The sequence below is a fragment of the Podarcis melisellensis genome (assembly GCF_964234715.1).
Source record: "Podarcis melisellensis genome assembly, chromosome: 7".
NCBI classification, from domain to species: domain Eukaryota; kingdom Metazoa; phylum Chordata; class Lepidosauria; order Squamata; family Lacertidae; genus Podarcis; species Podarcis melisellensis.
Genome location: NC_138539.1, coordinates 15,808,686 through 15,826,957, shown reverse-complemented (window position 1 = coordinate 15,826,957; position 18,272 = coordinate 15,808,686). Strand labels below are relative to the sequence as shown.

Sequence of the window (18,272 nt, the reverse complement as noted above, 5' to 3'; positions counted from 1 at the left end):
TTCTTAACCTGAGGTACCACTTTAGCTAATGGGGCCTCCCGCTGTCACTGCACGATTTCTGTTCTCATCCTGAAGCAAAGTTCTTAACCTGAGGTACTATTTCTGGGTTAGCGGAGTCTGTAACCTGAAGCATCTGTAACCCGAGGTACCACTATATAGTGCACATGGGGTCTAAAGTATATTTTTAAAAGACATAGAGCTGCCATGGGGTGGGGCAACCATCTCTGCATTAATGTCTCCCTTTCCCCCTCCAGAAACACAGCCATCCTTTGAAATTCCCAGTTATCCAGTTTTTGCAAAGGGTGGTGCAAGACTTTTAATCTCAGTGGGGTTTGCTTCCAAGGAGGCATGAATAACAGCCTTCCCAGCTTGGTGTCGTTGAGATGCTTTTTGAACTAATAACGCCACCCATCAGCCTTGGCCATTGACAATACTCCTTTTACACACACACACACACACACACACACACACACAACCTGAGCATCATCATTATGGCAAGCACATTGCTGGTAATCAGTAAGCACTAGAGGGGCTTGTGGATTAAGACTGCCACATTCTGGTTTCAGCATCGTCCTTAAAAAAGAAAAGAAAAAAAGCTTTATGAAACAAAAACATAACAAAACCAAAAAAAGATGCCTCCAGGCTCCTCAACTGGGAACTTTTAGTTTGGCAAATAAGCTTTGAAATTTCATACTGTTTCTTCTGCAAGAGTGCCGGTGGCGGGTGCGCAGAGCCATCTGCTGCCAGTCGGCTCAGAACCTCCAGTGCCGGTGAATCAAAGACAGTCCCTCTGTTGGATTGGGCTCTCAGAACATATGGGAAACCTACTGTTCGGCCGGGAAACAAAGGAAAGCATGAATGTTCACAGCTTCAGCTCTACAGATGGCTTCAGCGTCATGGCTGAAGCCTTGGCTCGCTGGAGGAAACTAAATGTCCCCACTTCTTAAAAAAACAACAGTGTTGTCGTTGTTGCCTCCACCACCCCTTAAAGGGCCTCTGAGCGACAATCAGAAATGTAACAAGGGAAATCTTTCCCATCATTGCACTGGGGAAAGATTTGCCCTGATGAATTTCTGCCTGTCACACGGCTATTAACTAGAACAGCAGTCCTCTCGGAAGAAGGCGGTAAGGTCATCTACTTATACAAGGTCATATGAAAATGGCGTGAGAATGAATAAAACGGGAACTTGTCGCTGTATTTCCTTCGCAGGAGACAAAGGAGCTGCTGGCGATATCGGTGACCAAGGGATCATGGGTAAAATTGGACCGATTGGCAGAAAGGGTAGGTTTGCCTTTAATACTTTTGGAATGTGTTGTGATGGCGCAGAGCAAAATGTGGAACATCTGCTATTTACGCTTCCCAAATTAAACAGATGGCTTTTATTGCCAAAGAAAAAAAGAAAAAAGAAAGTTGTGAATTACATTAGGTCTTATGCCCTCAACCCATGACTGGCAGAGTAGAAGACCTGAGATTTACCAGGGTTGCCTAAAAGTTTTCGAAAATACATCTTATATGAATTCATTTATTCATTTCTTTGGAATTTCTCTGCAATGGTCAAGCACACAGTGACCATGACACCAGCGATTGACAATAACACACTCTTTGCCTGTTCATACCCAGAAACCTCCCCCCTAAATAAATTCACACTTGACTCAAAATTTTGGTTTGGTTTTTGGCAGAATTTAGGCCACAACTTTATTGATTACAGAAAGTGACTGGTTGAAAAGGCTCTGGTTTGACTAGTTCCCTGGTTTGACTAGTTCCCTGCCACGCAGGTAGCGCTGACTCAGGGCACCAGCACAGGTCAGTCAAGGGTGAACACCCATAGAATCATAGAGTTGGAAGAGACCACAAGGGCCATCGAGTCCAACCCCCTGCCAAGCAGGAAACACCATCAGAGCACTCCTGACATATGGTTGTCAAGGCTCTGCTTAAAGACCTCCAAAGAAGGAGACTCCACCACACTCCTTGGCAGCAAATTCCACTGTCAAACAGCTCTTACTGCCAGGAAGTTCTTCCTAATGTTTAGGTGGAATCTTCTTTCTTGTAGTTTGGATCCATTGCTCCGTGTCCACTTCTCTGGAGCTCTGTTGGCTCATGTCAAGTTTGTGGTCAACCAAGACTCCTAGATAAGGAAAGGAAAGCCAGGCACAGGCTAACTTCACCACCCAAATGTCCCCCTAGACTCAGGCACGGGCACAACCCCCTCACAGGGGTTTACCAAACCACCGAGTCCCTGAATTCCTTCACGTACAGATGGCGAGAGCATTCTCCCATCCCTATCACCTGAACCAGAGCCTATCTGCAACCTTACAAGTTGTGATGATTTGCTACGCAGCAGGCAAAACCAAAATGGCACTAGCCAATCGGGGAAAACTCCTGCCGTGCCCCTGTCCCAACAACAGACTACACACAACGGCATAGCAAGGTCAATTGCATAGCCCTAAAAGTAGGGAGAGGTGGGCGGGTGTTCTGAATGCATGCACCGAAAGAGGAAGCTCTGGGTAACATGCATGGGCATAAATAGGTCCCTCAAACCATTTAGACTGCATCCCATTGGCCAGATTGTACCCACCAATCAGGTGTTGTGGCTAACCAATTGTACCCACACAACACAGGGTGTCTGTTGTCCAGGTCTCACCGCAATGCATGCCTTCTTTAAGGGAGGACCCAATTTGCTAGCTTTAGTGTGCTAATTTAATAGTTGTGGTCAGAGAGTAACTCTTGGTATCGGTTGAATCCTAAATTAATAGAATCAAACTAGCTAACAATGCCCGTTCAGCACCCTCAAGCTGAAGTATTCCTCTGAAGGTCTTCTCTTGGAGAGCGGGAACTTTAGAGACACCAGTGGCATGTCCAGAGAGAGGGAAATGTTCTCCTGCTGTTTTCTGAACTTTGTCATTTTCCATGTGTTCTGCCCCCTTTCCCTTATGGGATATTCCAGAGCCCCTATAGAGTCCTTAAGTGGGTTCCCTATAGGTAGGAGAAAATAAAAGAGGCCAACCAGAGTATATTAAGAAGCAAAGTGGTTAGTAAGCCTGATCTTTATTCAAGGAACTGTTGCAACTCACCACACAGGAGGGAGGAGAACCGTGAACAACTTTTGAAATTGTCCACCCTGTAGCCCAAGACCACCCCCCAAAACATCATACATACATCACAGAAGGAGGCGGTCTGCAGCAGAAATCCTGCCTGCCAGGATACCTGAAAATGGTCACTGATTGCATTACCTGGGCAGCCTGGCCATTCTTTTGTGATGGTTAATACTTTAGTCCCCAAATCCAGGTCACAGGCTCACCCTATTCAAACACAAATACGCCCTTAAAGACAGGATTTGCAAGCAAAAAGACAATGGGAAGGCTTTCTCCATTTGCCTCCCTTGCTGCAGAGGAATATTTGAGGTTAAATGAGTCAAAATGACTTCAGGATTGCTCCCCCATACTATTTCAGACACATGGATCATATACAGTGGTGCCCCGCAAGACGAACGCCTCGCAAGACGAAAAACCCGCTAGACGAAAGGGTTTTCCGTTTTGGAGGCGCTTCGCAAGACGAATTTCCCTATGGGCTTGCTTCGCAAGAATAAAGCCCATAGGGAAATCTCCAGGGACCTCTTTTAAATGCTAGCAGTGGGGAGCAAAGCCTTTCCCCCCCTCCGGCCTTCAGAAGAGGTCCAGGAAGGCCGGCGGGGGCCAAAAGGCTTTGCTCCCCACCGCCAGCATTTTAAAAGCAGTCCGGGATAGCAGGGAAGCGCTTCCTGCTATCCCGGATGGCTTTTGAAGGCAGGCGAGGGGAGCAAAGACTTTTGCCCCCCGCCCGCCTTCAGAAGAGGCCCAGGACCTCTTCTGAAGGCGGGCGGGGGGCAAAAGTCTTTTCCCCCCTGCCTGCCTTCCCGGGGGCTTTTAAATCGCCCCGGGGCTGTCCCGGGGCGATTTAAAAGCCCCCGGACAGCTTTTGAAGGCAGGCGGGGGGGGGAGCAAAGACTTTTGCCCCCCGCCCGCCTTCAGAAGAGGTCCAGGACCTCTTCTGAAGGCTGGCGGGGGACAAAAGTCTTTGCTCCCCCCTGCCTGCCTTCCCGGGAGAGCAGAGCTGCCCGCCAGCATTTTAAGATCGCCCCGGGACAGCGGAGACTTTTCCGCTGTCCCGGGGGCTTTTAAAATGCTGGGGGACGGCAGCGAAGCCTTCACTGCCGCCCGCCAGCATTTTAAGATCGCCCCGGCACAGCGGAAAAGTCTCCGCTGTCCCGGGAAGGCAGGCGGGGGGGGAGCAATGACTTTCGCCCCCCGCCAGCCTTCAGAAGAGGTCGGGGGACAGACTGTCCCCAGACCTGGTCTGAAGGCGGTTTCCATAGGAACGCATTAATTGATTTTTAATGCATTCCTATGGGAAACCGTGCTTCGCAAGACGAAAAACTCGCAAGACGAAAAGACTTGCGGAACGAATTAATTTCGTCTTGCGAGGCACCACTGTATTTAGATATGTGTGCATTTATGGATATTTATTCTGTATCTGAGACCTTGAAATTTATTCTGTATCTGAGACATTAAAATTATTATAACGCATACCAGATGTGCCTCCCTGCTTGCCCTTTACAGGCAAGAACCGAGCAGGAAGAGGAAACAGTTTTTCACGCACTGTGAATTTGTGAGGGAATATTTACAGAAAGCTTTTGCAGGCACCATAGGAGGTGCTACTGAGCTTCCTCATACCACCAGGCACCACATTGACAATCCCCTTGTCGGAGACAAACCAGACGTGTCCCTAAGCAGGTACAACAAACCACATCTGTCATTCTTAATAAATTAATAGTATGCACTGGGGTGGGGGGCAATTTCCTACAGAACACCTGTGCATCTGTGGTGCCATCTTCCTTGGGGGATGCCTTTAGGGGTACACTTGGCACTTCAATCATCTTTCATGTCAACAGAAAGCCTATTAGTTCGCCCAGGCATTCGTAGGTTGGTCGTTTCAGGAATGAATAATGCCTGTTTGTAGTTTGCAAGGATTTGTAGGGGTGCTGTTTCCCCCCAAAGAAGAATTTCTGATTTTAATTACAGCTGTTTTTACCTGTTTTTGCACTTCACAGATTTCAGGTTTGCAATCATTTTAATGAGATTTATCTCATGGCATAACGCCATTGTACTCTACCCTGAGATCAGTTCTGATGAAGGGCAGGTTCAAAATACCTTAAATAAATGACAAATAAATAAATAAATGGATACTCCTATTGGGCAAGTGGGACATTTTTACCCCAGGGATAATAACAACTGGGGGAGGGTTCATTTTTTTCTGAGGTTGCAACAAGGGGGGGGGGAATCTCCCCATCCCACACACTGAGGTTCCAGCAAAAAACAACAAAAAAACCCTTCCCACTAGTGCCTGCTATTAATATTTTAAGAAACACAGGTGTGGTTTGCAGTCATGACACATTTAGCAACCTGTCGGGTTTTGATCGGGATGCTTCAGAACTCTTCAGTTGGAAACTATAGCGAGATCCCAAGAAATGGCTGTGTGTGTGTGCACATCGCAAGCAATTGTGATTCTCTCACAATACCCGAATCAACTCTTCGAAAAACTATTAGCGGTCTCCATTACTTGCTGCTCATGCATGCAGGAAGGCAGTACCAGGCGCCGTCCAGCCACGAAGCCTCTGAACTTTTAATGGGTCAGCTATTAAAAGCTCCCAGCTTTGTCCACTAAAACAAAAGCCCGAGAGAGCTATTCCATGTGTGTTTACTCAGAAATAAGTCTCACTGTGTTCAGTGGAACTTACTCCCATCCAAACGGGCCGGTAGGGTTGAAGCAGACCTGTTTAATTTGGCACATCCGCTTAGTCCTGTATCGGGAAAGCTTTTAATGTTTGATGTTTTGCTGTGTTTCTGTTATGTTGGGAGCCTCCCAGAGTGGCAGGGGCAACCCTATCAGATGGGTGGAGTATAAGTAATAAATTATTATTATTATTATTAGCCCTGCCCATCTCTCAAACCCACTCAGCAAACATTACTCAACAGAGCAGTTCTGTTTTCTTATGTGTACAGCCTGTGTTTTCTTCCTTTAATCAGGTGACAAAGGACTGAAGGGGTTATCTGGTGTATCTGGAGGAAAGGGGAAAGCAGGTAGGCCGTTTCGATTTCTTTTTGGCTTCCCAAGCAGCTCCTGTCTGCGGGCAGTGATTCCATAGGTGTGTTTAAGCCAGGGATGGTAGCTCTCCCAATCTGGCCACCCAGCTTCCATCAGCCCAATTAGCCTGGCCAATGGTCAGTGATGATGAGAGTTCATACCGTCCAGCATTCCTCAGGTGAATATAGAGGCACTTCTCACTCCCCACAACTGAAAAATACACACCAACAAATACAGTCATACCTCGGGGTGAAGTAGCTTTGGTATGAGTATTTTCGGGTTGCGCTCCGCGGCGACCCGGAAGTAATGGAGCACGTTACTTCTGGGTTTCACTGCTCGCGCATGCGCAGACGCTCACGCGCATGCACGGAAGCGGCGAATTGCGACTCACACACACGTAGACGCACGGACGTTGGTTTCGTTCGCTTCAGGATGCGAACAGGGCTCCGGAACTGATACTGTTCACATCCAGAGGTACCACTATAAACTTTAGAAAGAGCCAATATCAGACGCGGACACACAAAGCATTTTAAAACAAAATCAAGACTCCTTGTGCTCCACTCTGCTTCCCTTGTTTTCCTGCCCTCTGCCTGGTCCTCATAGTCGTAGGGCTGGGCCTCAGTGGCTACAGCTTCTCTTCCTCCTCCTTGCCCACTCGCCAGCAACTGCTACAAGTTGCCCACGGGAGGTGGCCAGCGGCAATGGCCAGGGAGAGGCAATGGGATTGTCAGGAATGTTCCTTCCGAGAGTGACAGCGAGGGCTCTGAGGACTGAGGGGGGTGGCAGGCAGAAAGAGATGGAGGCTTGCTTTCTTCACATGCAGAGAGAGAAATGAGTACCTCCCATCCGGGAATGCAGGCTGTAAATTTTCAGGACAGCATAAGGCAGGCAGAGGGGCCATGGCTCTCAGACATGTTCTCAGGGGAAGAGCGGCAAAGTGGACAATCTGCTCCTGAGTTTCCTCGTACTAGGAGGATGGGCAGAGTCCAGGCTTGGCGTCAATCCTGTTGAAAAAGAACCCACCCTTCAGTGGGCTCAACTGACCCATCTAGTGAGGAAGACTGAGCTGTGTGCTCTGACTAAACTACTGTGTAAAGGTAAAGGGACCCCTGACCATTAGGTCCAGTCGTGACTGACTCTGGGGTTGCGGCGCTCATCTCGCTTTATTGGCTGAGGGAGCCGGCGTCCAGCTTCCGGGTCATGTGGCCAGCATGACTAAGCCGCTTCTGGCGAACCAGAGCAGTGCATGGAAACGCCGTTTAGTTTCCCGCCAGAGCGGTATCTATTTATCTACTTGCACTTTGAGGTGCTTTCGAACTGCTAGGTTGGCAGGAGCAGGGACTGAGCAACGGGAGCTCACCCCATCATGGGGATTCGAACCACCGACCTTCTGATCAGCAAGGCCTAGGCTCTGTGGTTTAACCCACAGCACCACCAATAAATCTGAAAGTTATAAAACTGCCAGCCTGCTATGTCTTGGTGTGAGAGGGAGGTCATAAATCCTGATTAGGGCAAGCGCCAGCCCCTTCTCCTCCCCGAGCTCAGCAGTGTCAGAACTGGAAAGGGAAATAGGGACATTCCAGGATCAAATCAGAAGCTGGGATGGCTTTTGCAATTCCAGGACTGTCCCAGGAATATTGGGGGACTTGGGAGGGTTTGGGAGTTGTGGTCCATCAGCATCAAGAGAGCTACAAGTTCCCCATCCCTGGTGGAGGAGAACATAGGAAGCTGCCTTATACTGAGGGGTAGCTTCTGTACCATAATAAAAGACAAAAGTGGAAAGGACCTAACAGAAGCAGAAGACATCAAGAAGAGGTGGCAAGAATACACAGAGGAACTATACCAGAAAGAAATGGATGTCTTGTATATCCCAGGTAGTGTGGTTGCTGACCTTGAGCCAGACATCCTGGAGAGTGAAGTCAAATGGACTTTAGAAAGCACTGCTAATAACAAGGCCAGTGGAAGTGATGATATTCCAGCTGAACTATTTAAAATTGTAAAAGATGATGCTGTTAAGGTGCTACACTCAATATGCCAGCAAATTTGGAAAACTCAGCAGTGGCCAGAGGACTGGAGAAGATCAGTCTACATCCCAATCCCTAAGAAGGGCAGAGAATGCTCTAACTACCGCACAATTGCACTCATTTCACACGCTAGCAAGGTTATGCTTAAAATTCTACAAGGCAGGCTTAAGCAGTATGTGGACCGAGAACTCCCAGAAGTGCAGCTGGATTTTGAAGGGGCAGAGGAACCAGAGACCAAATTGCAAACATGCGCTGGATTATGGAGAAAGCTAGAGAGTTCCAGAAAGACATCTACTTCTGCTTCATTGAGTATGCAAAACCCTTTGACTGTGTCGACCACGGCAAACTATGGCAAGTTCTTAAAGAAATGAGAGTGCCTGATCACCTCATCTGTCTCCTGAGAAATCTCTATGTGGGACAAGAAGCTACAGTTAGAACTGGATATGGAACAACTGATTGGTTCAACATTGGGAAAGGAGTACGGCAAGGCTGTATATTGTCTCCCTGCTTATTTAACTTATATGCAGAATTCATCATGCGAAAGGCTGGGCTGGATGAATCCCAAGCCGGAATTAAGATCGCCGGAAGAAATATCAACCTCAGATATGCACATGATACAACCTTGATGGCAGAAAGTGAAGAGGAATTAAAGAACCTTTTTATGAGGGTGAAAGAGGAGAGAGCAAAATATGGTCTGAAGCTCAACATCAAAAAAATGAAGATCATGGCCACTGGTCCCATCACCTCCTGGCAAATAGAAGGGGAAGAAATGGAGGTAGTGAGAGATTTTACTTTCTTGGGTTCCATGATCACTGCAGATGGTGACAGCAGTCACAAAATTAAGATGCCTGCTCCTTGGGAGAAAGGCGGTGGCAAACCTAGACAGCATCTTAAAAAGCAGAGACATCACCTTGCCAACAAAGGTCCGTATAGTTAAAGCCATGGTTTCCCCAGTAGTGATGTATGGAAGTGAGAGCTGGACCATAAAGAAAGCTGATTGATGCTTTTGAATTATGGTGCTGGAGGAGACACTTGAGAGTCCCATGGACTGCAAGAAGATCAAACCTCTCCATTCTTAAGGAAATCAGCCCTGAGTGCTCACTGGAAGGACAGATCGTGAAGCTGAGGCTCCAATACTTTGGCCACCTCATGAGAAGAGAAGACTCCCTGGAAAAGACCCTGATGTTGGGAAAGATGGAGGGCACAAGGAGAAGGGGATGGCAGAGGACGAGATGGTTGGACAGTGTTCTCGAAGCCACAAACATGAGTCTGACCAAACTGCGGGAGGCAGTGGAAGACAGGAGTGCCTGGCGTGCTCTGGTCCATGGGGTCACGAAGAGTCGGACACGACTAAACGACTAAACAACAACAAAGCTTCTGTCCATCTAGCTCTACAGGCCTCAGCAATCCTGGGTCTTTAGTCAGGGACCTTTTGTCTAGTCGTACTGGGAGATGCCAGGGATCAAACCTGGGATCTTCTGCACGCAGAGCAGAGACTCAGCCACTGAGCCACAGCCCCTCTCCAGTGTATGCATTTGTCCAGTGTGATGTAGTGTGTCTGTGTGTAGTGTGGTGTGGTGCTTAAGAGCGGTGGATTCATAATCTGGGGAACCGGGTTCGTGTCCCCGCTCCTCCACATGAAGCTGCTGGGTGACCTTGAGCTAGTCACACTTCTCTGAAGTCTCTCTGCCTCAGAGAGTGTTTATTGTGGGAGAGGAAGGGAAAGGAGAATGTTAGCCGCTTTGAGACTCCTTCGGGTAGTGATAAAGGGGGATATCAAATCCAAACTCCTCCTCCTCCTCCTCCTCCTCCTCTTCTTCTTCTTTGTCCTTCCGACAGGCTGTCCCCCCACCCCTTTTGCAATTATCTAGCTTGTGAGGACGCCACACTTGACTGAGTGTGTTATAATATTTAGCCATTCAATGGTGTGTTTAAATGTTCAAACCACTCTTTCTTCTAGTCCTTTGATAGTCTGGAGAAGCAGATGAGTATTATTATCTCTCTAGTCAAGGTGGGATGGGTGAGTTCAAACAAAAATCATGGAAAGGGTGAGGCTTTCCGCTTTGTTTTTCTGTTTCTTAGCTGCTATGCTGCATCATGCACATTGTGCGCACTGTGTTGTACACTGATCTGAAAACATAAGAAGAGGCCCGATAGATCAGACCAAAAGTCCACCCAGCATCATGAGAACATCCATGCCAGCATTCTGGTCTCACGTTGGCCAACCATATGCCCATGGGAAGCCCACAAGCAGGTCATGCACACAACAGTAATCTCCCTCTCATGATGCCCATGGAGGTATTATACAACTAGGGACATAGGTGGTGCTGTGGTCTAAACCACTGAGCCTCTTGGGCTTGCCGATCAGAAGGTCGGCGGTTTGAATCCCCACAATGGGGCGAGCTCCTGTTGCTCTGTCCCAGCTCCTGCCAACCTAGCAGTGTGGTGTAGTGGTTAAGAGCAGTAGTCTGGTAATGTGGGGAACTGGGTTTGCGTCTCCGCTCCTCCACATGCAGCTGCTGGGTGACCTTGGGCTAGTCACACTTCTCTGAAGTCTCTCAGCCTCACAGAGTGTTTGTTGTGGGGGAGGAAGGGAAAGGGGAATGTTAGCCGCTTTGAGACTCCTTCGGGTAGTAATAAAGCGGGATATCAAATCCAAACTCTTCTAGCAGTTGGAAGCATACCAGTGCAAGTAGATAAATAGGTACCGCTGCGGCGGGAAGGTAAATGGCAATTCCATGTGCTCTGGTTTCTGTCACGGTGTCCTGTTGTGCCAGAAGCGGTTTAGTCATGTTGGCCGCATGATCCGGAAAGCTGTCTGTGGACGAACGCCGGCTCCCTTGGCCTGAAAGTAAAATGAGCGCCATACGGACTTAACCATCCAGGTGTCCTTTACCTTTTACCTACCAAATGTGCAACATATCTGTGGAGAAGGAGGAATGAGGCCACCCCACCCCCAGGGGTGTGACCAACACCCCTGACACCATACAAGCCGTGTTCCTTGACATTTGCACAAAGAGATGATGGTCTGCAAGGGGGCACAACGTGCATTTGTAGGATTAGGCGTCTCTTTGCAGACCTTGGGTTTTAAAAGCAAAGGTCAGAGGTTAAGGTCAGAGGGTGTCGGAGGCAGCGACAACAGTAGGGTTCCACTCCCTCTCCTTCTCTACTTTGAATGGAAAGTGAGTGGAGAAGACTTTGGCCCAAGTTTAGCAAGTTTGGGTCCAAATAGGGGTGCCGACTTAAATAAAATAACGGGGGGGGGGGGGAGGTATGCCCTACCCTGCACAATCAATCACATGACACAGAGCACCCACAACATATGAATGGCGGTGCCCATCAACCTTGGGGGGTGGGCGAAGGCCTCTTCGGCCCCCCGGAGTTGGCTCCTATGGGTCCGACTAAATATTATTTATTCAGTTTCTATTACTCCTTTCCTCCCAGGGCAGTGAATAGCAAAGCAGTCAAACAATAAAAGCCATTTAAAAGCATTAAGAATGTCCAAAAGCATTTTAAAAACAGCCACGCACCCTCGCAGCTAATAATTTCAAGGCTTGCTGGGGACAGTATATTTCCGCCATTAAAAGCCTAGGTTGAGCAGGTTTGTGTTTGAATCCCTTCTGGCTTTTAATGAGGGAAGTAGACACACTTCGCCGGGAAGGGCATTCCACAAACAAACCCACCACCAAGAAGGCCCCGTCATGGTTCAGCAGTAACCAGGCAGCAGCCAGTGATAATTCAGCGCCTGGAGTTCCATTGTGGAGGAAAAGGAGAGATAGAAAATAAATAAATAAATAAATAAATAGTTATATACAAAACCCCAGGTCAGTGATGCAACATTCAAACCTGGCACACATTAAGTCCTGATTTCTGTTATCTTAACACACTGAAAACTTTTGTTAAAGAAAGACATAACTCTTTTTTGTTTTTGTCAGACAAGGCCTTTTCTGTTCTAAATCCAGTTTTTTTTTTCCTTCTTAAGGGCACCAAATTATTTTTTAAAGCACATATTGACATTCTCCCTAAAGCAGAGAGAGTACTATGCAAACAAAGGAAAGATCTTGCGTAACATAACTCTAATCCTTCTCCTTTCAACAGGGGAATTAGAAAGAGTTCAGGAGTACGGGTTGCCGGGGTGTTTTCGTTTTGGCCTCTTTTTTTGCCAGGCCCAAACAGAATCCAAGGCCAGTTTGCAAGGTTGAATATTTTGGGTGTTTCTTGCCAGCCCAGCTGAAGCACGTGCTGAGGACTAAAGCAGTCCAGCGAAAAGGCCCTCAGCATTTTGCAACAAGCATTCATCCCGAATGCATGGCTGTGATAAACTGTGTATTTGAAATTACAGTATGCTAATAGGCTCTAGCTGCAAATGACAGAAGCCCACTAGACAAAACAGCTGCAAGAGAGGACAGTTACCAAAGAGTCGTCAGTACCAAAAACTCTACAGCAGTGTTCCCCAATCTTGGGTCTCCAGATGCTTTTGGACTACAATTCCCAGCATCCCTGACCACTGGTCTTGCTAGGTAGGGATGATGCGAGTGCTGGAGACACAAGTTTGGGAAGCACTGCCGCAGAGGAAGAGTGAGGAACCTTTGTCCTCCCCGAGATGTTGCTGACATGAACTGCAACTCCCATCATCCCTGGCCATTGGCCATGCTTGCTCAGCCTGATGGGAGTTGTAGTTCAGCAGCAACATCTGGAGGGGCAAAGGTTCCTCACAGCTGCTGTAGCATGTGGTCAGTAACAGTGGACAAAAGCTGTTAAAAAAAAAAAGAAATTACTTGCTCTCCTGTAGCCTCACCTGACTCTAGCAGACAGAGCAGCAAAAGTCAGCAGAACGCAGGTTGAGATTGCAGGTGGCAGAAAAGCAAAAGCGCTTTCTGCATTTTCTTCCATAACAGCTTGCCTATTTTCCCAGCCCACAAAAAAAAGTATTTTTATCCTCCCTACTCCCACAGGAGCTTGAGGCAGCTTGCATTAAAAACACAACTGTAAAATAATCACGTTGAAACCTATAAAAGACAGAGGACACACAGCGGCAATAAACATGCTTTTGCCAAAACATTGACTAACGCCGCTGGGCTGCTGCGGGAGACAGGCCCACGTTAAAAGTTCTGCCATATTTCAAGTCAGAGGCCTGGTTCATATATAATGAAAAAGCATGTTTTCCATTATGTGAACATGCTGTGATGAGCATCATGTCTGCAGGTCCACCTCGCTTCACATACCAGAGGAGAGTGGAAGTTTTTGCTGCTACTGCTGCTGTTGTTATGGAAGCCACAGTTTCCTGTTACGTCCAAACATTTGTGAGAACAAACCAGAATCAAACTAGCCCTATTCGGGCTTTCACTTCCAAACATGCAAAGAGGCCCGTTGGAATGTGTGTGATTAATTCTGCGCCTCTCATTGACATCAAGTACACTAGAAGTATTCCCAATCCAGTGTGTCGCTTGCTGAATCTGAAAGGAGCAACAGAATTTCCGACATGGGGGCAGGAATTCTGGCCAATCAGGGTTTTTGTGATAACTCTGCTGTGATGGTAGCCTCCTTCAGACGTGCCCAATCACGTGTAGCCTCAGGACAGTGTCACCAAAGGGGCAGAGCTAGCCCTACACATTCCTTCAGGGCCCTTCGCATTTCAGGCTGAGCACCTGAACAGGGCTCCTTTGGCTTCCGAGTCTGGTTTGCGCCCTCACTAGAGTTTAAACAAACCAGAAGAAGACTGGAAGAAATTTAAAGACTATCTACAGAAACACTGTAAAATTAAGGAATGATAAAAGGATGCTGGAATGAAGTTATGTGGTTTTTGCAATAATGCTATAAAGGGTTAAGTAATAATGGATTGTCAACAGGTCAGAATGTAAAGTTATAATATATTAAGATAAATTAGTAAGATAAAAACAAGGATGGAAAGGATTTGCTGAAATAACCAATTGAACTAGAATACAAAAAAGGGAGGTGTGAGGAGGTCAAGGAAACAAGTAAATGAAAGACAAGATATGGAAAGATGGATTTATTTAATTGTTTCTATTCTTTTTGTATTTTGTATTTTCTGTTTTTCTTTTTCTTCTCTTTATTTTTGTAATTTTTTGAAACTTTAATAAATATTATTTTTTTAAAAAATAGAGTTTAAACAAACCATAGTCCTCTGACAAAATGTGGAACCATGAGTTGTTTAAAACTGGAAGCAGGAGCTTCTGATCTCCCCCGGTGGGTAAAAGAGAAGAGTGTGGACATGTTAGCTGGAGCCTCATCACGGCTCATTCCCAGTACGATGCTCATTCCTGAATTAAGAAGCAATGACCGAATAAGCCAGGATTGTCCAAATTGTCCCATTGCACATTCTACCCCTGACCTTCCAGTGTTAAACAAAAAGGGGGCTTCTGTGTGCATTTGACTGAACACCCTTAGAAGCATTATAATGATTATTTCAATTTCATAGCTGCCCTTCGCCATAAGGTCCTGGATTGGGTTGCAGCAATTTAAAAATGCAATATTAAAAAGGGTTTGAAACAATTTGCAGTCACAAGACGAGTCTGGATCCTAAAAAAAACATGACTTTCAGGTGTCAAAAGATGAGGTAAAAAGGTGCACACTCACCATACAACAGAAACTCCACACTGAAAGTGCTACATGCATTGTCCTGTCTAGAGGCAATTCTACAATTTAGGAGCTGCCACAGGGAATGCCTTTTCCAGGGATACACCCACCCACGAAATTCTGAGTGTGGTGAAACTACCACGATGGCCCCTTCTACCAATTTTAGCACCCAAGAGGGTCTGTAAGGAAGGAGGTCTTACAAATGAGGACCTTGTGTTATAACGGTTCCCAGTCTCAAGACTGCTTCTAAATGCAAGCTTTGTCCCCTGCTTCACAGCTCATGGTTTGGCTGGGGAAATGGACGACATGCTACAACAAACTATGGTTTAGCTCAGTGTGGCACAGTACCAAAATGGCATGGGAGGAGTGAGGCGGCTTCTATTTCCCTTCCCAGAGCCTGTATGCTTCTGCATTCATGCTTCTGAGCCATAGTTTGGCAGAAGTCCCCTTTGGTGTTGTTATTTAGTCGTGTCTGACAATTTGTGACCCCATGGACCAGAGCATGCCAGGCACTCCTGTCTTCCACTGCCTCCCGCAGTTTGGTCAAACTCATGCTAGTAGCTTCGAGAACACTGTCCAACCATCTCGTCCTCTGTCGTCCCCTTCTCCTTCTGCCCTCCATCTTTCCCAACATCAGGGTCTCTTCCAGGGAGTCTTCTCTTCTCATGAGATGGCCAAAGTATTGGAGCCTCAGCTTCAGGATCTGTCCTTTCAGAGACCACTCAGGGCTGATTTCCTTAAGAATGGAGAGGTTTGATCTTCTTGCAGTCCATGGGACTCTCCAGAGTCTCCTCCAGCACCAGAATTCAAATGTCCCCTTTAACCTTAGTTAAAGGTTAGCCAACATGTCTCCATGCTTTGGGTGCTGCAAATGGTCAGTGCAATTCCATGGGATGGACTCAACTAACTCATTTCACTAGTGGAAATCAGCACAAGGACTTCCAGTCATGCAACAGGAGTTTTCCTCCTTTCCTTTGGGCATTACCCCTGCAACCCCAAACTGACTCAGGCGAACGGGTTGTGAGAACCTTCAGAGCAGCTTGCATGGGGGAAACTCCTTCCCGGGAGTTGTGTGGAGCATCAGACCACACCCAGGTCCTTCCTGACTTTATCATATGTATATTTGTTTTGAACAGCTATGTAATGCTTACCCACTTTGATGCTTTGGGTAGACTATTTGATTATATACCTATATGGGGTTAGGTGCTGTCTGTGACTGCGGGAAATATCGCAAAGTCGTTGGACAACTGGACATCAACGTTGCTCGGCTCAAGAGTTCCATCAAGTTTGTGAAGAATGGTATGTTTCATTTCCTTGGTTCTAAAACTGCCATTTGGGAAAGGTGGCATAAAAATGTAATTAGGTGCCAGGCAAAAACATTCCTCTTCTTCCACGCCTTTGGCTAATTAATCAACTTATGGCCTTTTAAACTGTGGGTGAGAATTTATTGCTTTTGTTTGTGACTATACCATAGCCTTTTCTATACTGACTTTTTATGTTCTTCCACATCCGTTTAATGCTTCTAACCCTTCTTTTACATTCTTTTAGCGTCTTTTAGAATACAATAGTCTTTTATATATACCTTCTATTTTAATAATTTTAGCTTTCCAAAAACATTTTACAGATTTTAAATGATTGTTCCCCACCCTACTTATGCTGGTCTATGACTGTAATAAATATTTGATTGATATGTATATTTTTGGTTTTATATTGTAAATCTCCCTGCTATCCTCGGATGAACGGTCGTGTAGAAATTTAATAAATCACAACAATAATGATTCGGGGCTTTTGAGGATATCCTGAAAAAGTCTGCTTTGTTAAAACGGGCTTTTTGTTTTTCTTCTCCAAGTGTTAGCAGGTATCAGGGAAACAGAGGAGAAATACTATTACATCGTACAGGAAGAAAAAAGCTACAAGGAAGCGCTCACTCATTGCAGGATTCGAGATGGGGTTCTGGCGATGCCGAAGGATGAGGCTGCCAACGCCGTGATCTCTGACTATGTATCCCAAAGTGGCCTCTTCCGAGTCTTCATTGGCCTGAGCGACATGGAGAACGAAGGGCAGTTTGTGTATGCCGACCGTACTCCATTGCAGAGCTACAGCAATTGGAAGGAAGGAGAACCTCAGGACACCTCCGGGCAGGAAGACTGTGTGGAAATGCTCAGCACCGGGCAGTGGAATGACACGGAGTGCCATCACACGATGTACTTTGTCTGCGAATTCCCAAAGAAGAGAAAGTAGGCACCAGAGGGAATCTGTGGCACACCCTATGATCACCCTGTGCTGGTCAGCTATTGAACTAAGAGTCTAGGAGAGGAATCTGCTTCCAATACACCAAGTATACAGAACTGGTGGCCCTCCATAAATTGTTGGACTCCAAATCCCCTCATCCTTATGTTGGCTGGGGCTGATAGCCCTTGGAGTTCAACAAACTCTGGAGGGACATTAACAATGACACTATAATTTGGATATTTACTACTCAATAAATCTTTTAGTACTGGAGCTTGAGATCTGGGCCTTCTGCTAGGTCTCTGCATTATCTTCAGACACAGCATCCTAAGCTGTTGCCTCTCATCCTTTCTCCTTGCTTCCAACATCTGGAGCTCATCCACAGGCCTGATTATAGACAACCACTGGCAAACACAATGAGTGCCAAAGTCACAAGAGATAGAAGAAAGGGCATCCTTGATGTATGCATGTCCTTATCTGGCACCAATCCTCAGAATACTTACAGGCCAGTCCTAAGCAGCTTTTCTTGGGGGTACATCCCACCGAGTTCAATAGGACTGAGGCTTGGTCTACACATATAGAAAAATGAGAATAGAATACAGCTTCAGAGAGCAGGTGGCGGAGTTAATGCTTATGAATTCTGCTCCCCTCTTAATTATTGTATTTTAGGAACTCTATTTAGCAAATAGAGAACCAGTGTAACAAGTAAAGATCTGGTTTTCTGTTTGGAGGCAGGTTTGATTTTGTTTTTCTACACGGAAGCAATCAAAATTATTATCTCTTACTGGCTGTAGCACAATCTGTTCTACCACCACAACTGGAACTCATTCCCCTGCATGTTGGTTCCAGCGTAAGTATATTTAGGACTTTACCCTTCCTCCGACACAGCAGCCTGGCTGCTTCTGATAAATTTCAGTGCGATGTCAGTGAGATTATTCCTGGGGCTTCATTTCTCATGCCGTGTACTATATCACAGAATTGTTGTGAAGGTTAAGACACAATAAAGACTATAGCATGGTGCACTATGATGTACTGCACAATAAGTAGTCCTCTATAGAAATCCCACTTCGTCTTCTTACAATCACCTAAAAAACAGGCACCCACCTCCCATTCATCTCCCTGTTCCAACTAGAGATGGAGGAGAAATTTTATTCAGTTCACATTTCAAGGCAAAGCAACGTACTTCACATTTTGCAAAACAAGATGCAAAACTGAAACCCTCCCAAAATTCACACTTCTCCGAATCTTGCGGCACAGTTTTCCAACCAAGTGATGTGTGCAAAAATGCATATATACTGGCA

The 18,272-nt window shown here is 46.4% G+C and overlaps 1 protein-coding gene across 1 annotated transcript in view; it reads left to right on the top strand.

Annotated features, from left to right (window-relative positions):
* Nucleotides 1-17,999, top strand: part of COLEC10 (collectin subfamily member 10) — a 31,191-nt gene extending 13,192 nt beyond the window's left edge. The window contains exons 3-6 of the mRNA XM_081919008.1: nt 1,211-1,282; nt 6,064-6,117; nt 15,946-16,041; nt 16,592-17,999. Coding sequence (XP_081775134.1) covers nt 1,211-1,282; nt 6,064-6,117; nt 15,946-16,041; nt 16,592-16,983 — 614 coding nt within the window. The 3' untranslated portion in view covers nt 16,984-17,999. The remainder of the gene's footprint in view (nt 1-1,210; nt 1,283-6,063; nt 6,118-15,945; nt 16,042-16,591) is intronic.
* The last annotated feature ends 273 nt before the right edge of the window (nt 18,000-18,272 follow it).